Source organism: Cetorhinus maximus, chromosome 4, assembly GCF_964194155.1.
Source record: "Cetorhinus maximus chromosome 4, sCetMax3.hap1.1, whole genome shotgun sequence".
Taxonomy (NCBI): domain Eukaryota; kingdom Metazoa; phylum Chordata; class Chondrichthyes; order Lamniformes; family Cetorhinidae; genus Cetorhinus; species Cetorhinus maximus.
The window spans coordinates 30,244,504-30,267,979 of NC_135882.1; the positions used below are offsets into that span (position 1 = coordinate 30,244,504).

The 23,476-nt window shown below is 43.4% G+C and overlaps 1 protein-coding gene across 1 annotated transcript in view; it reads left to right on the plus strand.

The window, feature by feature from the left end:
* Positions 1–1,236: 1,236 nt before the first annotated feature.
* c4h18orf63 (chromosome 4 C18orf63 homolog) overlaps positions 1,237–23,476 on the plus strand; it is a 66,664-nt gene continuing 44,424 nt past the window's right edge. The window contains exons 1-2 of the mRNA XM_078539683.1: positions 1,237–1,306; positions 22,350–22,406. Coding sequence (XP_078395809.1) covers positions 1,301–1,306; positions 22,350–22,406 — 63 coding nt within the window. The 5' untranslated portion in view covers positions 1,237–1,300. The remainder of the gene's footprint in view (positions 1,307–22,349; positions 22,407–23,476) is intronic.

Genomic DNA, 23,476 nt, shown 5'->3' on the forward strand with positions numbered 1-23,476 from the left:
GACTATCTCCCTTTGCTGCTTCAATTTTAAAGTCTGGCAATGGTCAAATACTACAACAGGAATGTAGTTGCCACCACTTTTTCTGCTGCAAAAATGATGGCACATCAACAGCAACCAGCAGCACTTCACATTTCAGTCCCTGACCAAATTGGTAGTTGCAGTGCATGATGTTTTCTTTTCTGAGAGTGCCACAAAAATATGAAAATAAACTGACTGTCCATTATCGCATACAGAGTATCTAATGAATATTGATCAGCTATGCCAGATCATAATAGGCCCACGGATTAACTCTTACATCAGTATGTTATAGATTTTGAGGAAAAGTTGGAAAGAATGCTAATCAATGGTACCATTTTTTAATATGGCATTTGGCGGAAGATCAAAGTCACCATTGCATGGCCTCATTGAATTGACTGCCATGCTGAGACAATCAGAGCAAATAGAAGTGTATTAGAAAAGGGCCAAAGTAAAATGTAAAGTACTATTCCAAGAGTGGTTTCACTGAAGTTCTTTTGCATGGTGGTGCAAAATGCTGCCAAGACTGTTATTTTGTTGTGTAACTTTAACTCAGGGTTATCGCCGAACACTCCTATAAAATTATCAATAGATGCCTTTAATTTTGTAATTCTGATTTTGGGAGACTCACCAGCCTCTCAGTGCTGCTTCCTTCTCGCACCCATCACCCCTACCCTCTCCCCTCCATCCTACCCCTCCTATCATTTACATTTACATCTGGTAAATTCTCCGACAGATATTAGTAAGAAGAAGATTATTCTGCCAATAGATCGCAAGGTTCATAAGAATCTCTGCTAGTGTTGGAACAACTAGGTCAGTTCTTGATTTGGCCAATGATGGGAAAAAGTGTGTGTGCATCAAATGCACTATTAAAATGTAACAGCAGCTTATGAATGTTTGTTTTAAAGATTTTCACTACTTTGTAAAATGCAGCACAGCTCCTAGTTTATGTTGAGATATCATACTCAAAATCTTTCAAGTTGATTACTTCTCAGTGGATCACCATTAATGCTATTTATTACCTTACTGTTGGCTGTTTTATTAAGTGTGATCTCCAGTGGCCTTCTACCAGCACAGTTGAACTGCAGAGTTATGAAATGCAAGAATGTTGCCTATACATATATAATTGGATAAATAATATACATTCTTTTAAGTTGCTAGTTTCTCATAAACAGTGACAAAGTACTCAGGAAATCAAGCCCTTTTTTATTGTTACAGGGAACTGCTATTTCTTTATCCACAAGTCCTTGCTGCTCCAGGAGAATATAAAGAAATTATATTGATAATGTCAGTGAGTATAAATTTTAATATGTTACTGTTGATGGATTTTAAGTAAATGTGTAGTATTAAATAAAATGGATTAAAGCGTAGATAAAAATGATAACCTGTAAACTTGACATTTGGTAACTGAAACTTGACAACTTGATTGTACGAAGTAGGAAAATTTAAGTTCATAATAAAGTAAATGCATTGAAAACAAAGAATATTAGTTATTGATCTTGTACCTCTGAAGCACCTTGAGACACTCTTCTATGTTAAAGGTACTGTATAAACACAAGTTGAAAAGAGTATTTTTTCAGTCTCTCCTTTGTTTCTTAAAGGCAATGGGGTTGAACACAGTCTTGTGGTTGGAGGTAACAGGACTTGATTGAGTTGATGGATACTGAACCTGCCCGTGTTTGAGTTAAGCCTGGTTTAACATATTGTGGCCACGCATTGGATAGGAACTGATTGTCAGTTTGCCCATTAGTGGGCAAGTTGCAGGACTTCAAAGCTTGAGGCAGTTTAAAGGGGCACTGTTGCAAGAGGCTGAATAAGAAGGATTTTCATCCGTATCAACCAGCAGTCATGAGCGCAGCGGTGCTCTCCAGACTTTTAATACAGCTGCAAGGCTTTTAGGAGAAGCATATGGATGAGGAGGGAAATTCTCTTTCTTGTCGATGGCCATTTGTCATGGCAATTAGGCAAGAATGTTTGGTAGAAGATGCTGACTCATGTGAATACAAATAGTATTGTTCCTTGGACTTGACTGCAGTGTTACAAAAGATTTAATGATCTCAGCAAGTATGCCAAGGTGGGTACCCAAATGATGTCTTGCCTGAATGTAATGGGTAAAATTTGAATGCTATGACTCATTACAATCTTGCATGACCTTGAAAGCTTCCAATGATTGTCCAAAATTCACCCGATAAGACTTGATTGCACCTCCTTTCCAGCTTAAAAGCTCCATCCCTTACATTCTGAATTGCTGTCTCCCCTGCCAGATTGTTCCATCTTCTGTAGTTGCACAATGCTTGTTCTGCAATCAGGTCCACCAGAAAACTGATGCATCGGTATTCTGGAAACCTTGCCAGTTATTCCTTTTTCTTGTGGATGACTGCGCAGAATAGGAGGGAGTGAAGTTATAGAGGAGGAAGATCCTCAACCACAATCCTCTCCACCATATGAAATGGGATTTCAAGAAATTGAGAATAAGGAGGAAGCAGAAGGCTACGCAGGTATCATAGTGTGGCAGCTATGCGACTAAAAGCTCTGAGATTGTGAGTTCATATCCTACCAAAGTAAATTATTAAACTAGATAAAATAAACCAGGCACCAAAAAGAATGTTTTTTTTTTTAAATACTGAATTAGTTAATGAACCTGCCACTTACACCATGTGACCTATTTAGGACTCTAGTCTATACCATGTGTTTGGCTCTTAAGGCCCTTGGCAGTAGCCCAGGACGCCATTCAATTCTCAGAATGTAGATGTGAAATAAGTATGGTTTTGCCAGAATTGACCCCACGTTAAGATTTTTTTTCTAAACAGGTCCCAACTTTGGTTTGTGGACAACTTTACATGCTATTCATCCTATTCATTTACTCACCCATTCACATGCTGAAACCACAGTAGACTTTAAAAAACTGTTCATTTTCATTAACCATTACGTGGAAAGCAAAGTTCAACTGCATTGCCATTGTTCTTATTCTTTTCCTCGAGGCATGTCGCATGGAATGAAGCCAGAGACCAGGGAGTTGATAGAGGCATGCATCTCCAAACAGGCATCCTCAATTAGTCTAACCCCACAAAGCATCATCATTATCCACCCTGCCGGATTTTGGCAGTTATCTTGTGGCAAATAAAATGGATCATAAATTAAGCAAGAATGATTTTGAGTGGATAGTGCTGATGCAGGAGGAATAGGAAAATTCTATCTGGATAACCTCCTAGCAAAGGCATCCCTTTGACCATAATATGATTGAATTTTACATTCATTTTGAGGGAGAAACGAGTGCGTCCAAGACTAGTATTTTATACTTAAATAAGGACAATTATGAGTGCATGAAAGCAGAGCTAGCTAAAATGAACTGGAAAATGAAGTTAAGGGATATGTCAGTAGAAATTCAGTGGCAAATATTTAAAGGGAAATTTCAGAATATATACATTCCAATGAGAAAGAAAAATTCCAAAGGGAGGGTCCACCATCTTTGGTTAACTAAAGAAGTTAAAGACAGTATCAAACTTAAAGAAAAAGCATATAATTACACAAAGACAGGTGGCAGATCAGAAGATTGGAAAGTATATAAAGAACAGCTAGGAATAACAAAAAGATTAATAAAGAGAGAAAAATTAGAGTATAAGAGAAAGCTAGCTAGTAATATAAAGACGAATAGTAAAAGTTTCTACAGATATTTAAATAAGAAAAAAGTTAACAAAGTGAGCATTGGTCCTATAGAGAGTGTGTCTGGGGAATTGATAATAGAAAGTAGGGGATGGTGAACGAACTAAACAGGTATTTTGCTTTGGTCTTCTATAGAGGACACAAATAACATCCCAGAAATAGCTCTAAATCAGGAAATGGAAGGGAGAGAGGAACTCGGGAAAATCACAATCACAATGGAAGTGGTATTGAGCAAATTGTTGAGGCTGCGGGCTGACAATCCCCAGGTCCGGATGGACTTCACCCTAAGGTCTTTAAAAAAGGGGGTAGTGAGATAGTTGATGCACTGGTTTTAATTTTCCAAAATTCCCTAAATTCAAGGAAGCTTCCATTAGATTAGAAAATAGCAAATATAACTCCTTGATTCAATAAGGGAGGGAGACAGAAAGCAGGAAAGCATAGGCCAGTTAGCCTAACATCTGTTACAGGGAAATGTTAGAAACTATTATTAAAGATGTTAAAGGAGGGCACTTAGAAAAATTCAAGGCAATCAGGCAGAGTCAACATGGTTTTGTAAAAGGGAAATCATGTTTAACCAAATTATTGGAGTTCTTTGAAGGAGTCACATGTGCTGTGGATACAGGGGAACTGGTGGATGTACTGTACTTAGATTTCCAGAAGGCATTTGATAAAGTGCCACATCAATGGCTATTGCAGAAAATAAAAGCTCATGGTGTAGGGGGTAATATATTGGCATGGATAGAAAATTGGCTAGCCAACAGGAAGCAGAGTTGGCATAAATGGGTATTTTTCTGGTTGGCAGGATGTAACAAGCGGTGTGCTACAGGAATCAGGGCTGGGACCTCAACTTTTTACAATTTATATAAATGACTTGGATGAAGGGACCAAAGGAACGGTGGCTAAATTTGCTGATGACACAAAGATAGGAAAGTAAAATGTGAAGAGGATGTAAGGAGGCAACAAAGTGACATAGATAGGTAAAATGAGTGGGCAAAGATCTGGCAAATGGAGTATAATGTGGGCAATGTGAAATTTTCATTTTGGCAGGAAGAATAAAAAAAGCTTATTATCTAAATGTTGAAAGATTGCAGAGCTCTCAGATTCAGAGGGATCTGGGTGTCCTAGCGCATGAATCACAAAAGATTAGTATGCAGGTAAAGCAGGTAATTAGGAAAGCTAATAGAATGTTATCATTTATTGTGAGGGGAATTGGTTACAAAATAGGAAGGTTATGCTTCAGTTGTACAGGGCATTGGTGAGACCTTATTTGGACTATTGAGTACAGTACTGGTCTCCTTATTTAAAGAAAGATGTAAATATATTAGAAGCAGTTCAGAGAAGGTTTACTAGACTAATACCAGGAATGGGCAGGTTGTCTTATAAGGAAAGGCTGGACAGGTTAGGCTTGTATCCACGGGAATTTAGAAGATTAAGAGGTGCCTTAATTGAAACCTTTAGGGCTGAATTTTCCCCTCGTGGGGGTGGGGGGGAGGGGAGAGGGGGAGTTGATGGGCGGGTGCATACGGGTGCGCTTCCGATCGGCATCCCTGATTGGAAGCGTGGCGCCATTTTACGTGGGCGGGCCAATTAAGGCCCACCCAGCGTGACGTCCGCAGGGAAGCGCTACGTGCTCCCTGTGTGGGTGGGAGGGATTCCTAAAATGAGAATGCGCTCTTTTGCGCATGCGCACGAAAGAGCGCACTCATCTCCCTGAGGCTTAGTGCAGCCTCAGGGAAATCGGCTCTAAATGTAAAATAGCTAAAAATAGAAAAATAAAAATTCCCTAACATGTCCCCTCATGTGACAATGTCACATGAGTTGGGACATGTTCATAATTTCCAAAAAAACTTTATTAAAATTTTAAAAACCCTACATGAAACCTCATCCCGCCCGTGGATGAGGTTTCATGATTTTTCTAGTTTGCGCCGGGGCTCTTGGCCTGCCTGCCAACCTTAAGGTGGGATGGGCAGGTCCACTAATTACTTTAATTGCTCTGTCAATGGCCTCAATGGGCCATTGACAGGTCGGCGGGCGCGCAGCTGATTTTGCTGCGCCCCCACCTTCCTAAAAATTTAAATGGGGGGGCAGTGCTGTCGGGAGTTCCGCCCGACGTCACCGCGCGTCATTTTACACGTCGGCGAGTGGGCCTCGCCCCCACTCGTCGACGGTAAAATCCAGCCCTTAAAATCCTGAGGGGTCTTGACAGGGTGGATGTGAAGAGGATGTTTCCTGTTGTGAGAGAATCTAGAACTAGAGGTCACTGTTTAAAAATAGGGGGTTGCTCATTTATGACAGAGATGAGGAGACATATTTTCTCTCAGAGGGTTCTGAGTCTTTGGAACTCTCTCCCTCAAAAGGCGGTGGCAGCAGAGTCTTTGAATATTTTCAAGGCAGAGCTATATAGATTCTTGATTAACAAGGGAGTGAAAGGTTATCGGGGGTAGGCAAGAATGTGGGGTTGACGTTACATTCAGATCAGCCATGATTTTATTGAATGGCGGAGCAAGCTCGAGGGGCCGAGTGCCCTACTCCTGCTCCTGATTCGTATGTTCGTGTGGAGGTCAAGAAACATCTATTCAGTGCTGATGAGAAAGATGCAAATAGTAAAGGCCTAATTTTAAAAGAAGGATGATTCTTGAGCATGAGAGACTGCTACATTCATTGGAAAGTATGCCTAAAAGTTTTCGGAACGTTGAGGGGGTGGGGGAGTGAAACATACAGGATGATCACAAACTGCATACATAGCCCATTGATTCACAGATCAAAACTGTGGAGCATGAGACATCCGTAGAGTGTCCCTTGTAAGAGCCAGATATCTCTATCTTCAATGAATGCTCATACCACTGCCATACAGGCTTGAGTTACACGTTTGTTCCTTGAATAGGCTTGATAGTGGCTACTGGTAATGGCTTCAGGAACCCTGAAGCTCTCAGAGAGAGAAATGGAGATCTGCAGAAATCAATGGAACGAAAAGTGAATAAATCCCCTGAACCTGTTGGCCTGCCTCCTATGGTTTTAAAAAAAGGTAGCTACAGATATAGTGGATGCATTGGTTTTGATCTTCCAGGATTCACTCAATTCTAGAAGAATTCCCATGGATTGGAAGGTAGAAAATGTAACAATGTTCAAGAAAAGAGGGAGAGAGAAAACAAGAAACTTAGGGCCAGTTAGCCTGACATCAGTAGTAGGAAAAATGCTAGAATCTAATATGAGAGATGTGGTAACAGGGCACTTAGAAAATCTTAATATGCTTAAACAGAGTCAGCACAGATTTATGAAAGGAAAATCATGGATGGAATTGTATGGCCCCTCCCACTGGTGGGATTTTCCAGTCCTGCCGAAGTCAATGGACCTTTGAATGGCTTGTCACATTTTATGGCCCCCACCCCCACTGAAATGGGGCCATAAAATTCCATCATATGTTTAACAAATTTGTTAGAGTTTTTTTGAAGATGTAACTAGCAGGGTGGATAAGGGCACACCAGAGGATGTAATGTAATTGGATTTTCGAAATGCATTCAATAAGGTGCTGCACAAGAGTTTGTTACGATTCCCTTAGAGACCGATGACTTTTAAAAAGATATGCACTTGCAGTGACTGAAAGAATCACACAAGATTTCAAGTTTTAAGACTTTTACTGTAACAAACAAACTAAAAGCAACATTGACTAAACACTACTTCTGGAGGCAACTTACACTCTAAACTACAGAAAAGTTCCACATTAATTTTTAAAATGACGGAGAATCCCCTACCATGGTCATACTTTATACTGTCCCTGAAGAAAATATTTCATTCTCCCCAAACCAGTTCAAAGCTCTTCTCCGCTACTGATGGCCTGCTTCCTTTTCCCTTTCCCAGCTGAGTAACTTCTAATCCCAAGACTGAATTTCACTTTGAGTGCTACACTGGAGATTCCTTCCCTCTAGCCCAAACTAGGCAAATCTTCCAGCCTCCTTTAAATCCTAATAAATTCAATCTGCTCAATCTGAATGTGAGCTCCCAGCCATGTTCTGCGTGGTGAACAATAGAGTCAGCATTTTCTCTGCTTAGGTGTTTGACTGGCTGCTTCTATCTTTCTGCTCACTCCCTCTCAGATCCTCGCAGATTGACTTGTGTCTGTGCATTTCAGGGATATCTCAGGAACCCAGTAACCCGATACTACAATGGCTTTCTATGAACTCTTCTCCTCTCAAAGCTCCTCTCCATGGCATTGTGAATCACATGGGCCTTGTATCCACATAGAAATGCTAATTAGCTATCTTCTAGACCTCCAGTAAAACCTGACATTCCTATCACCTCAATGTGAAGCTTGGAGACTAACATTCTACTCACAGTTAGCACAGGTACTCTTGACATTCTCCGTAGGAGTGAACATCTTGCATCTTTTTGCCAGTAAGTCAACTTATGGTCCCCTTTAACAACCAAGCCACCTCAGGCTTGTTGTCAGGCAGAATTCAGAACAGGTCACATAATCCCCTTCATTCTTCCATTTTACCTTAAATTAAAGAGACAGTCTCAAAGCATAACAATCTTATCAACTTCATATTTGTAACAAGGCCATTAAAGGCAGGGCTCATGGGATTGGAGGTATTATATTAGCATGGATTAACAATTGGTTTAATGGACAGAACACTGGCTAGAAGTAAACTGGTCATTCCTGGGCTGGGAAAGAAATTGCCTGTAGGGAACTGTTTGGGGGAAAAAAATTGCTCTTGCCCTGAGGGAGTACTTTGAACCTGAACTGTTTGTGGAAAAAAAATTGAGGTGGGGGTGGTAGGTAATGGTGGTTAATTTATAGGATGTACCACTTGGGTGATTTATAGGAGGTACTGGGGTTAATTCATAGGAGTCATGGGCTAATTTATAGGAGAGATAGGGACTAATTACAGGGCTGTGCTGGGGTCGTTTGATGTGTGATGAGGTAATTTATAGAAGGAAATGGGGTTATTTATAGGTCAAGGGTAATTTAGAGGAGGTACTATGGTACAAATGAATGTAATTCACAATAATATTGTCTATGTTTAATACCCTGGGCTTTCTCTCTCTATCTCTCTTCATTACATTTTACAGCTTCCTCTGGTCTACTTATAGTCATGTTCATATTGTGACAGGCTAATATGCCTTCATGCATTGCAGATTTTGAAAGCTGCTGCAAATGGTGATGTCAGACATTGGTCAGACTCAGTGTGATTGTTGAAACCAATGCCATACTAAGTTGACTGTTCACATAGATCACCATCTTTGACTGATATTCACTTGGTAGTACAGAGCTTGAGTATTGCTGAAAAAAAGAGACATTTTTCGTCAAAACTTAATGTCTTGGACTCACCTGGACAATTCGCAAGAATACCAAGGCCTGAATTTTACCCTTGGCGGGCATGTGCGATCAACAGGCACGGTCGGTGAACGGACCTCCAACCGCGATCGGCCCCCGACCGCGATTTCATGCTGGCTGGCCAATTAACGGCCAGCCAGCGTGAAGCGTGCGCTGAGAAGCACAACGCTGCTGGGGCAGGGGTGGGAAGAGGGTGGGCGTTGATGCTTCTGTGGGCGCAGGTGAGTGCTGCAAGAAAGCAACCTGAAGGCAGACAGCTGCCTCAAGGAGCTGCAGACCTGTAAATCTTAAAATAAAGTTTTAAAAACCGGAAAAAAAAATGTCCATGCATCACATTCAGGCACCTGAAAATGTAACTGATAAAATTGCTGTCCAGAGATTTGTATTTTTTTAATTTTGCAATGGAAATTTCATCCCGCCCTTAGATGAAGTTTGACGAAAAATGTAAAGGCCACCTGGCCGACTCATGGGTCCACCAGCCATAAGGTTGGATGGGCCATGAAAAATCGGAGACAGTTGTGCTGTTAATGGGCTTAATTGCTCTCTTAATTATCAGCGGGCGCGTTTCTGACTTTTGCGCGCGCCCACCGAGCGAAATATCATGCGAGTTCACAATAACATCGGGATGCTCGCCCGACCTCTTCTCGCGCGATCTTACGCCCGATCGGGTCGGGCACGAGCCTGCCCGCGGGACGTAAAATTCAGCTCAAAATGTAAAGGTAACAACAATTTATACTATATGAAAAGGGAGTGCAATACCTTTGATCTTAAAGCTTATGCCTTCCTTCTGCTAAACACAGCAAGATGTTGGATGATAAACAAATGTGTCATGGAACAGAAAAGAGGAAAAATCGGTGCAAGTTTGGGGAATGCCAGAAAGTGGGTAGAACTGAAAAGAAGAATCATTGGTCCAAGTTTGGGGAATGAGCAAATCTGTCACAACCCACAATGATTGAAAGTACAGTATAATAACCATAGATTTACATGATATAATGGGAATTTACATTCAATTCGCACTGTTCGCTCATGTGATATTTTTTTCCCCAAATGATCCATGAAGAAAGGTGAGCTGAAAGTGATACAAGACTGCAACTTAGCATCATCTTGCAATATGCACAGTTAAGATTGACACTAACCCCCAAAATTAAAAGTGACAATGAATTTCAGTGCTTTAACTGAAAAAAAAGCAAAAAAATACTCTATCTGACAGCAAAAAGGATAGAAACCAATGTTATTCATCAGATTGATAATGACACCTTTTTCAATCATTTAAGCATTTTCTAGTCCTCACCACTGGATAACTTTGATATGACACCTGGAACAATTCGGTCTGAAGTAAAATACTTGGAATTGTGGAAATTTAAGTGTAATGGGCCAGATCTTCTGATACCAACAGCAGCATATGTCGAGGCGTCCGTGTACTGTTGTGTGTCGGGGCGTTGCCGAAAGTCTGACCTAGCATGCATGCTAATTGGCTGGAAAGTTTAAACTTCCGATGGGCAATTTTGCACCCCCAGGCCCTGTGAAAATGTCTCCAACACCGAACTTAAGTGTCAGAGATTTGGGCCTGTTACACATTACTTATGTGGATACTTAGGTGAGTATAGCTTTGCTGAAAAATCCTTATGTAGATCAATGATTAATCAGCCACCCCACCAACCCCAGAACCGCACACACATCATCACTCACACACAGAATACCTCATTGCCAGAACTTTCAAACAAGTAACAAGACGTAGCTTAGCTGGTGGTGTGAGAGGCCCCCCCTGTCAGATCCTTCCTGCAGTTCCAGAGTCTCACTCCTTCTGCAGGCTGTTGTGGAGAAGAAACCATTCCCACCTATTTCTGGAATGTGCCTTTGAAAAGATGGTCTGGAAAGAGATGCAGTAGCTTTTGTCGAGGTTCATCCTTAGCAGCTCCATGATGCAGGACTCTATGCTCTTAGGGATATTCTGAGCGACACACTCTGAGACAAACATCAGCTGCTGCTGGAGGACCATCAATTCAGTGAAAACTGCTCTTTGGTCTGCCCAAAACGTTTTGGTCTTCTAGTGCAAAGAGTTGTCCAAAACTGAGTATTGCAGACTGGCACATTCCAAGGTCCAGGACTACATACTGAGGCACGTATTAAAGCTTGAGGTAGCCACCACTAAAGTTTGAGGCAGCCACCACTAAAGCTCAATAGGAAAGGACACTGCCTAAGATCCACCTACCATAGTATACTGAGGATCTCAGAACTTTGCACAGCCCTTCTGATGGTATCTATGTCAAGCTCTTGTAATGTCATGTAATTGCAATTGTATTGAAGCATCTTAGGTGCTGAATGGAAAAAAAATTGAACTGTATTGCACGTTTGGTAATATCCAATTTGAACTGTTATCAAATGTAATTTGACAAATGTTTATTAATAAAGTTTATTTTTAGGAAGAAAATATATTGTGAGAATTTACCCACCCATTTAGATTTTTCTGGGCATCTATAACTTTGCTTGTGGTGTGCTCTTGTCATAAAAAGAAAGTGCTGGAAAAACTCAGCAGGATCTGCAGCATCTGTAGAGAGAGAAACAGAGTTAATGGGTGGAATTTTCCATAAATGAGACTAAGTGTGGTGGTAGGCGTTTTCAGCAGGGCCCACCCCACTCTCCGGAATGGTGGGAACTCGCGCCCGATTCTGCGCTTGGAGCCTCATTAATTACGCAAACACGCGTATTGGTCCGAATCACCTAGTGGGTCTGGAGTTGATTCATGCAGCTGCTGTCAGCAGGCAGGTTCGAAGGTTCGGGTGCCATATTTAAAGGCCAGTCCAGCACACAATCTCACTCTCTCCAGTCCACGAGAGATGGCTGGCAGCCAGAAGAGGAAGGCCAAGAGCTTGAAGAAGAGGTCAGCACCCTGCCTCATGTACCAGGCCCTCCAGGCCTTGATCAGAGGGGTGCAGGCTCAAAGACACGTGCTCTATCCCAGGGATGGCTCCAGGAAGCACAGCAGCCTCACGTCCCTGGCCTGGGAGGCCGTTGTGGAGCAGGTCTGCACGGCTGGCACTCATTAATTGCCACCCAATACAGGAAGAGGATAAATGACCTCATCTGCTCCTCCAGCTTAAGTTATCCTTCAACTCCCTCCAATATCTAACACTCATCTTGTTGTCATGAACTCTTCAGGGATCGCATGCAACCATTAGTGGAGGACACATATCAACACTCATTCTCACACAGAGACTTTCACATCACCACCATTCCATCTATCATGTTGCTCACAGTCCATCCTCTGGTCCTTCTGGGGAGGGCTCACCACACACAGGGGACATGCATCTCACCCAACCTCTGCTCCATCCCTTCACATCACATGCCTTTCTTTCTTCTTCATACAAGCCAAGCTGGCGCCCAACAGGCGCGAGAGATCGCAGATTGGTTGAGGGATGGCCGACGTCATTGCCCTCACTGAATTTGAGGAGGCTGCAGCTGAGCTGACTGGGGAGGACAGGGAGCGGTCCTTGTGGGGAAGGGGAGATTGGCCTCTCCCACCAACCTAGTATGGATCACAGCTCCATCACCTCATCAAATCCTGATATTCAGTGAGTCACATGCAATCTTATCTAGTTCATGCTCATTAACTAAAACTCTATTTTCTATTTTCTAGGCACCAGCAGGTCAAGGCCCCCAAGTCAGTCAAGCACCAGTGCATGCTCACAGACATCATCTGAAGAGGAAGCTCCAGAAAAACAGTCACGGCGTACACACCAGCTCAGAGACACAGACGTTGGTGGGGCACAGCTGTAGATTAGGCTTGGGCTCACTTTCTGGGGAACGCCCTCACTGACACATTGCTGCATCAGTCGGAGGCAGGGACAGCCCAGGTCTCCAGCAGTCAGAAGGCTGATGGAGACCAGCCACCCACTCAGTCCAAGTCAGATGATGAGCCTCTGGAAGCAGCCACCAAATGAATGCTGGAGATGCAAGGTCAGGTGGCGTAACATCAGGCAGAGATTCGATAGTCATTCAGCAGACTACAACAAATGATGAAGGAGTCCGCATTCTGTCTGATGCCATGGCTTTGACATGTGAGCGCTTCGAGATCACCACGGGAAGGCTGACGCCCACCATGGAGACCTTAGTCCAGCAGGTCTTGCCCGATTTAATCTCGGCCCTGCACTCCATGGCCACACACCCTGGTGGGCACCATCAAGATGTGGGTAACATGGGGATGAGGCACCTTGACTTCCATCCAGGTGCATTATCTCCTGCAGGAGTCAGGGCGGGGCCCTCGGGCATCCACAGGGAGGATAAGAATCAGCCAGACACTCCGGGGGCCTCCTCTCAGGACACTCCAAATGTTTGCAGCCGCTTACAGCCCTCTCTGCCTGTGAGTCCCATTCACTCCAGCTTCTCAGGCCGCTGAGGGTGCTTCTGCCCCTGAGCAGGTGACCCTTTTCAGGCCAGGGCCCTCCAGGCCTCGGGCCACCGGAGGATGTCAGCCAACGCCATCGCAGACATCAGGACATGGCAGTCAGCAGGCTGCCTCCACCTTTGCTGCGGATGTCGGGGCTGCACCCAGGCATAATGGTAGAGTTAGGAAAGTTAAGAAAAACTAATGTCACTTTTGGGTCACAGGTGTGCTAGACATGTAAATAAATTGCACTTTTGCTAATGCATTTGATAGTTATGTGAATGCTCCTGTCAAATGAAGGTGTTATGATTTCGTGCTTTGGAATTGTCTTATTTCGAGGTTTAGCCTTGCTCATACACAGTGATAGTGTCCCACTGTGAGATTCATGTTCCTGTGATGTGAACCTTCGTTGAACTAATCTCTGTACTCTTGTGTGATGTCATGGAGATGTGTTTAAATCTTTATTGGAAGTGTGTGATGTAAGCGCTTCTAACCCTTCTCCCTCAAGGAACACCACTGAGTGAGAGCAGCTCATCAGCATTGATAATCCAGTGGCATTTGTGTCTCCTCTGGTAGTGGCAGAAGAAAAGATATGCAGGGGAAGAGGAAATCCCTAGACACATCCACATCTCAGTTGCATCAGTGTTTGCATCATTAGATGGCAGGGAAGGCTTCAAGTCTTCTTTCACATTGCCCTAGTCCCTAAGTAGACTCTCAGTTCCCAGAATGAGCTCACTCACAGGGCACCGCGGACCAAAGCAGAGATCGTGGCCTGGCAATTCATGAGGTCAGAACATGCAAGTGTGAATGCGGGACTCGTTCTCACACCAAGTGGGTGGACATCCACCAAGTTGAACGAAAATGGCATTGAGGGCTAGGAGAGATGCTGCATATTTGCTTACTTAACTTTACTCTTCCTAGAACATGTCAGCACTTAACGTATCACCGGCACGTCTCCCACGTCTTAATTACTCCATGGTGTGATCACGCTCATACTGACCTTCAGCAGCCTCGTGAGGTTCCTGGGCCTCCAGATATTCATCCTCCGATGAGCTTTCATCCTCCCCCAGTTCATCCTCTGGCAGGGGTTCACCTCCTTGCTTTGCCAGATTGTGAAAGGCACAACACGCTGCGACGATACGGGAAACCCTGTTGGAAGTGTATTGTTTTGAGCCATCTGAGTGGTCCAAGCATCTGAAGCACATCTTCAGAAGCCCTATGGTCTGCACTATTTGGGAGCCTGTGGAGCTGTGAGCAGCATTTACCTCTCCTCGAAACAACTCTGATGGCAATGCACCAGTGTCATCAGCCAACGTTTCGGTGGGTTCCCCTTATCCCCAAGCAGCCATATCTGCAGGCGTAATGGCCCCTCAAGAACCTGAGGCACCTGGGAGTGACTCATGACGTAGAAGTCATGACAACTCCCAAGGTACCATGCACAAATGTGCAGTATATGCTTCCAGTGATCACACACCAGTTGTACATGATGGAATGATAGTCCTTGCAGTTTATAAACATTAAGGCCTGTGCCATGGAGCCCATATAGCCACATGGGTGCAGTCTATTGCACCCTGCATCCTTGGGAAACCTGAGATGGCGGCAAAGCCGTGAATCTTGCAGCCTGGCTATCTTCGTCCAGAGCAAACCTGACATAATGATAGGCCTTCCTGTAAAGGACATCTGTGACCTCCTTTCTGCATAGGTGTTGTAGACTGAGAGATGCTGCAGAGGTTGCCTGTTGATCCTTGGAAAGAATTAAAGGTCAAGAAATTGAGTGCTGCTGTCACCTTCAAAGCCACTGGCAGGGGATACCCTCCAACTCCACGTGGCGTCAGGTCTTCACAAAGAATGTGGCATATGGGATGTACCAGAGCTCAGGACAAGCGCAGACTTGCACGGCATTGCCTCTCACTCATTTGTAAATAGGAGACTCAACTATAATAAATGCTAGGTCTGGTGAGTTGCCCCGGTTGTCTGGGTGTCTCCTCCTGACCCTCATGTTCATGCTCTGGCTCCCCTTGACCATGTCCCTCCTGCTGGAGCTGTGTGCAGAGTTGTCTCTTCCTCCTTCACCTCCTTCATTGCATTAGGACCCTGACAAAGGCAGCATTGAGCCCTAGATCCATATTTGCACTGGCCTTCTCTCTGAAAGGAAACATTGAAGACATTACTGATTCAAGGGGCAAAAAAGTGATGATCAGAAGATGGCATGTTTGCAAACTGTAAGGGGCCATAGCTTTTCCTGTCCTACTTGCATGGTGGCTGATACCACCTTGTTCCTGAGACACTAACACACACGTCGATGTGACCAAGATGGCATTCGCAGATATGTAACATCCTGAGCCCTGCGTGGTATGTTAAAGTTTCAGTGAGATGAGTGCTTAATAACCTAGCTCTGTGTTCCAATCTCTGATGTGGCATATTAATGACCAATCAGCTGCTCATGGTCAATGAGTGGACGCCCTTTCGCCTGTTAGGACTGTCAATTCTGGTGAACATGTGAGAAGCCTTCATTAATGGAATGCCATATTTGATACACTTGTGCCTCCTTCACTATTGCCTGCATCCCAAACTCTACATTCCTCTGTGTTACTCTTGAGATGCAATGACTGAGATGTGAAGTCACTGAGTTCTGAGTAGCCCTTTAGCAGTGCTAATGAAACCATTGGATTTTAGTGGCTTTCATCACAAGAAGGTTTTCCTCCTTTCTTTCTAAGCAGACTCTTGCTCACTCCTGCGGCAACAAGAGGCTAGAGGGAGACCCCAGAAAGGTGCCCTTCCCCCTCACTGCCATTGCACAGCCTTCCCTCACTGTTGCCCCCTCGTGTTCACCCTTCCCCCTGAGTACCATTGCACAGCGTTCTCTCCCCATTTTCCCCTTCATGCTCATCCTGCCCCCTTTGCCTCACTGCCCAACCCCGGTTAAAAGGCTGGTTTCTGAAAGTGGAGGCCTGAATGAGTACCACAGCCCAGTGTTGTCCCTTGGGACAATGCAGGCAAAGAGCAGGAGCAGGAGCAGACCAACACATAGCCACAGCAGAGTGGCTTTCATAGCAGCAAGACCAGCGCAGCGCGATGGCTGGCAGGCTATGTACGTTCCACTCACCTCGAAGTTACCAGGTGACTGAGGTCCAACTTGTGAATGCCACCCCTTTTCAAACAGATTTGAGGCCGACGTAAATTCCCACTGGTGTGACGCAAGATTGGAAGACCTGGCAAGATTCCAGTGAGCAGCTGTTTTAATGAGCATTCATGACATGTTATTGAATGTAAATGGCGTTCGCGCCACTAGGCGGTGGGATAACCGACCCACCATAAATACACCATTGGGAGAATTGCAACCTATTTTGACAACGGCGGATTTTTGCCTGCTGTTGGATTCTCCACTGCTGCCCGCCACGGGCAGAATGGGAGAATTCCCCCCAGTGTTTCGAGTATAATATGACTCTTCTTTGGAACAAAGGGAGGTAGAATGTGATGGATTTTATGCTGGAAAGGGGAGAAAGGTCAGTAATAGGTTAGAAGGCAGGTGAGATTAAATGACAAAGATATCATGGAACAAATGACAATGGGAGTGGTAATGGTTGGAGTAAAGAAACAAAGCATTGATCCAGAGTGTTCATGGAAGAATAAAGGACACCTCTGTCTGAAAGCAAAGACATGAAAACAAGATAGACTGGCACTTGGCAAAGAAAAAGACAAATCAAGTTGAAGGTCAGAGTTCATGGTCTTAAGTTGTTGAACTCAGTGTTGCGTCCAGAAAGCTGTGAAGTGCCTAATCGGAAGATGAGGTGTGTTGGCCTTTACTAGCTGGGGACAGAAATGTGAGCATTAGAACAAGGTGTTGAATTAGACTGGCAATCAAATTGAAGGTCGTGGTTATGCTTGCGGACTGAGCGGAGGTGTTCCGCAAAGCAGTCACCCATTCTGTGTTTGGTCTCCCAATGTAGAAGAGATCACCTTATGAACGGTGAATACAGTATACAAAATTGGAAGAAGTACAAGTAAAGCCCTGTTTCACCCGGAAGGAGTGTTTGGAGCTTTAGAGAGTGAGGAGAGAGGAGGTAAAAGGGCAGGTGTTACATGTCCTGTGATTGCATGGGAAGGTGGCGTTGGCAGGGGATGAGGTTGGGTGTGATAGAGGAGTGGACCAGGTTGTCGCGGAGAGACTAAATGCAGAATGCCACATGGGGTCTAACCAGAGCTCTGTATAGTTGTAACATAATTACAACCATTTGTGTTCTAACCCTTTTGTGATAAAGGGCAACATTCCATTGGCCTATTTAACTTTTGTATGCCTGTCCATTAGCTTTTAGTGACTTATTATTTAGATACCAATATTTATGCTCGTCCATTATTCCTCGCTCCTTGCCATTTAGAAAATACTCTTTCTTAGGTCTAAAGTGGATGAACTCATTTTTACTCAGTTTTGCCCATTCACTTAATCTATCAATAACCTTTTGGCAGTTTCTGCTTCCATCTGCTCTTCTTACTGTGCCACCTAACTGAATGTTGTCATCAAAACTTTAATATGACGTTCTCCACTTCATCCAATCATTTTATAAATATAGTGTAAAGCTCAGGCTCGAGTACTGATCTCTGGGGGTACATCACAAATAACATCATGTTAATTTGAGCACATACCCATAATTCCTACTGTCCTAACCAAAATAAATAATACGCAGAGACATTGCCTGATCTACTGCTAGTTTCATTGGATATGACTTACCCTTTACAAATTCATGCTAGCTCAAGGGATTGTCAAAAAACTGAAGGCTTGACACGAAATGGGGTACTTATGTGCATCTAATCACATTAGCTGCATATTGGCCAGAATTTACGTCTTTGGAGTGGGCGTGTGGTGGTCCCGAATTCACGTGAAATCGTGTGAGAAGACGTTGAGCAGGTGTATGTGGGAGTCAGAAGCGTGCCCGCGACAAAGGGGCAGTTAAGCCCATTAAAAAGGTAATTATCTGGAATTTTACATGGCTCCTGTGATTTAACACTCAGTGCATGGGCCACTCGGCCAGGTGGCTGTCACATTTTTAATTGAAGCTCGATCCTGGACGAGATAAAAGGCAACAAGAACCGTGGTAATTTGAGGAATTTAGGTATGAGTTTATGCTTTTTACACAGTTCATTACATTTCCTGGAGTACTCTTTGGGTTACAAGCTTTCTCAGAGGCTTTCTGCTGAGTGCTACCTGTATTTCAGCAAATGGGGATTGTGTACTCCGCTGGAGGGCCAGAAGGGAGATGAGGCCTGTCCAGAGTGTAACCTGTGGAAAGAGAGGTGCAGCTAGAGGGTGTGCAGAGCCAGCGGGAAGTGCAAGGCAAAATGGTCCGCAGAAGACGCCATTATCCTGCAGCAAGAGTCTGCAGGCAGTGCTCTAGCCACTGGATATGTCTAAAGTCCAGTGCCGAAGGAGGCTCCGCCTCTCTAGGGTCACTGTGACCTCCGTATGCCAGGTGATTGGCCCAGAGATCGCCTCAAACTGTGTATGTGGCCACACTATGCCAGTGGCCCTGAACTTTCTCACCTCCAGTTCTTTCCAAGGATCAGTGGGAGATCTATGTGGTATTTCCCGATGTTCTACCCACAACTGTGTCAAGCTGGTCATTGACTCTCTGGTTAGTAACTTCATTCATTTCCAGACCGATTAAACCAGAGGTTTCGCTGCAATTGCTGGACTCCCCACCATCCAGGGAGCCATAGATTGCACTCATGTGGCCATGAAGGTGCCAGTGGGTGAGCTAGGTGCCTTCATCAACAGAAATGGGTTCCACTCCCTGAAATTCCAGATTCTTTGCAACCACAAGACTCAGATTTTGCAGGTCTGCACCAGGTACTCTGGCAGCTGCCATGATGTGTACATCCTGCGACACTCCCCGGTGCCAAGGATTTTCATCGCTCCAGCTTGGTTAGATGGCTGGCTTCTGGGTGACAAAGCCTATCCCTGGAAAAGGTGGCTCATGACGCCACTCAGACACCCAAAGACAGAAGTGCGAGGAAGGGTACAATCAAGGCTCTACGAGGTGGGTAATTGAGAGAACCATTGGGCTGTTTAAGATGAAGTTCCGCTGCCTGGACCAATCAGTGGGAGCACGGGAGCACTTCAATATCCTCCAGAGCACATTTCGCTTATTGTCATCATGTGCTGCGCACTACACAATCTGCCTCTGTCAAGGGGGGACCCATTGGAGGATGAAGACAATGAGGCAGCTTCACAGGCTGCAGAGGACAACTCAAGTGAGGGGTCTGATGAGCAGCTGGAGGAGGCCCAGGTGAAAACAGGAGTCATGGCGGGAGACCCCAGAACCAGTTTGGAGGCTGCTGGGTACAGGGGCGGGCTGGGCAAAAGGCTGCCTTTGTCACTTTGTTGAAGATATGAAAAAAATGAATGAAATAAAAACAACCCTCCAGCCATCACCCCTCAAATCACCTCACCCCACCCACAAAATCCCTCCATGCCAACCTATGACCCACCCACCCCCATGGCCATTCATAGTCCCTATGCCAACTTAGTGCCAACCCATGTTGCCAAACCCTCACCCTTTGCCCTTATACCTACCATGCCAACTCAACTAGTATCTACCAGGGACAAACCTCAGGAGCAATGCTGACTTTAAATAAAGCTCTTAAGTGCCTATTGATGAATTAACTATTTCAAAATAACACTCTAATTGATAAAAAAAAACTATTCACTACATTTAACTTCCTTTAATCCCTTTTAAAAACAAGTATTTGTATTGATAGTCTCACCTCAATGCAGACAATCAAACTGTGAACTAACAGGCCCCCTACTATGATAATGATAGGTTGTGAAATCAGCCATGCAACACTAATCCTATATTAGTAGCTCTCAGGTTTATGTCAACAGACAGAGTGAAATAGTAAGCACTGATTTTTTAAACACTGTTCTGGGTTCCTATGACATGGAATGAAACACAACACTGTATATTCAAAACCTTATCCTTATTGCTAAATGTTTTTTTTCAAAACTGGACTTTTTGTGCTGAACAAAGAAAATTAAGATGGCTGCTACAAGTCACCTGATCACAGGGTTGTTCCTCTGTCTGGGGGCTGCCCTTTGTCTGGGGGCTACCCCCAGCTGTTTCAAGACCAAAAGAATTATTTTTCCAGATTCTGGAATTTCACACTTCATTGTACAAACCCATTGTAATTAATGAAAGCAAAGTCAGTACAGATGAACTGGGTTCCCTATCCTGAACTATCACAAAAGAAGAAGATCTAAACTTGTTATACTGGAGGAGATGCTAATAATCAATTCATCTCTGTCCCAAGGAGGAACAATGGAATCCTGGCCAGAAGCCCAGAAACTATTTGTTAAACTGCAATTAACCATTAATAGGCCATATCACATGACCCAAGCCTATGGCCTTTTGGATAATTTAACATTGCAGCTTTGGGCCTGACAGGCAGTCTGCTGTTGTAACATCGAACTGGTGAGCCATGACGCAGGCTCCTCCAAGCTCAACAACAACTTTCTCATCTAGCCTGGCTCTGCTGTAAGATTTTGTACCATCACCTACAGAATTGACTCAATCTCTGCTTACCTACTTCATCTTGCGGGATCAGCAACAACTGAAAAGTGAATACTATAACTCCCCAGCTGAACTCAAACACCTACACGAAAGAATTCCTCATTGGACTCTGACTTTAGATTCTGGAACTCACGTGAATCAATATTCATATTTTTGTGGTCCTTGTACCGTAAAGCTCCTTTTATCTATTCCCCCCACCCCCCCCCCCAACCTGTGTGTGCAGAGTGGGACATTGTTAACATTCCTATTTCTGGGTTTTGAATATATAAGAATAAACTAACCGTCTGAGTTAATCCTAGCTCGAGTTTGCTGTGGATTATTAGTAAAATTGGATCACAAAAAGCCTGAGGGATTGGGAAAACATGCCACTGCCTAGTCTTTAAAAAAACAAATGCTAAACACCCTCTACTTATGAGCAGGTGGTAAGAGGAAATCAGTGCAGTTTGACTCTCTTTTTCCTGTCCGTAACACTGCAGATAGTTTTTCAAATATTTAAAGGGAAAGAGATTTAAATTCCTTGACAGTTTGACAGTTCTTTTGACAGCTTTCTTGAGATTTCTCTTGATGGTTCCAATTAACTTGACAATTCCAATAAGTTTATGCACTTCTTATGCACATTCATGTCTAATTTTAACAATCCCAAAGGGCACCTTACCTCTAAATGGCACCTTACCTCTCCCAAAGGGCACCTGACCTCTCCCAAAAGTTCCCGGGCCATATTCAAAAGGGTATCCTACCTCTCCAAAGAACTCTGGTAGCTTTTGACCTTCTCCTACCAGGTCTGAAGTTCACACATCATGTTTTGGACATCCCACTAGCCAAAATCAGATCTGATCGAGGTAGATGCACTTTAATATGTGTGCAGTTCTCTCCGTAAACCACAATGTAATACTTAGGAACCACCCCTTTCCACACCCCTTTGAAATTGGCGGGGCGGGGTGGGACAACTGGATTTGTGCCTCTGTCCCCATTTTTGCTAAGATGGAGAGCCTCTCTGCCTGCACAGAAATTCAGGCCCTTGTTTGTTAAAAGCAGTTGAAGGTAGGAGCAGTCAACATGGTTTAAAATTAAAAGATTATCTTTACACAACTATGAGCATTCTTTGAGCAGATCATTAAATTGGAGAATGGGAATATCAAGTGACAATAAAAAGGGGAAGTGTGACGTTTCTAACACCAGGCTGAAGATGCATGCATGTAGCATTTTGAAGACACTTGCCTATCAAAGTTTTGGGAAATTACGACAGGGAAGACATAAGTGCTGTTGAATATTCATTTGACTTCCATAACTTTTGCTTTTCATAGGCGCATAGTGCCATATCATTAACACTGACATTACTGAAATAATATTTATCCCACAGTTTGCTAAAAGGTGTGTTTTTTTTTAGATACCCTTTTATAAGACTGGAAACATTCAAGCATACGTTCAAAAACGGGGTGGAAAGGTAAATTGCTGAAGGGAACTGATATTATTGGTGAATGGTATGGTATGTACACTTGTCAATTTATTGGCAATGTTTCAGAAGTCCTGGATGTCATTGGTGAACTTACTCTCAAATTTTAATATCCATGTTTTAAATTAAGTCCTTGTTATCTGTCAATAGTTGCACACTTTCCTGGGGTGCTTTCTTAGTATGTTCCTCTTGTGTTTGCCTCTGTTATTCTCCTTTTCATTTGTGCTGAACACTTTGTCTCAATTTAATCTATCTCTTTTTCCCTCTATTAAAGTTCCTGATTAAAGTCAGGAATCTGAACATAGACTAAAGCCCCAATGCTCCACTGACTTCAAAGGGACCATGGCCTTATTAAATCACAACTTCAGTGCAAAAATGCCCACATAAGCACTACAATTTTACATTAAGAGGGAATCATTTTCATAATTAAAGAAAATTAAAATAAGATTAAGATGCAGAATGTGAATAAGTATCTGTATTGGTGGGTTTTGGAAAATTAAGCCATCGTAATGTGTTAGACATAGCTCTCATATTTATCAACCTTGTGACACTTGCTCTCTGGTTTTTACCAATTTACCAATGCGCCATGTCCTCCAAATATGTATTCATTAAATGGGAGTCTCAAGGAGATTTGCACTTGTTTATATTTATTAGGTTCACTAGTAGGTCGTAAATGTTTGTTGCTCCATATTGGTTTTTCATCAGTTGTGCCTATACATGTCACATATCAGTGAAGGACTTGTATACACATGCACCCTTGTATTTACTGCAAGAAAAATGCTGGTGCTGAGTAATATCAAGTTGACCTCATGGTTCACATAACTGTTCTAGTTCATCTCTAGAGACACTCTGCCAATTGTGTTCCTTAATACACATGATAAGTTCAGTTTAATTTCATAAATGTAAATGAGTATATTTGAATAATTTGTAACATCAAAATTGATAGTGAGTTAGTGTTCTTTCAGGAACCTTAAAACAATTTTGTTTTGAACTGAATTTAAAATGAATTTGTTTTTTGCTAATCAAGGTGAAGTATTTCAATAAGCTAATGTTATTGGTAT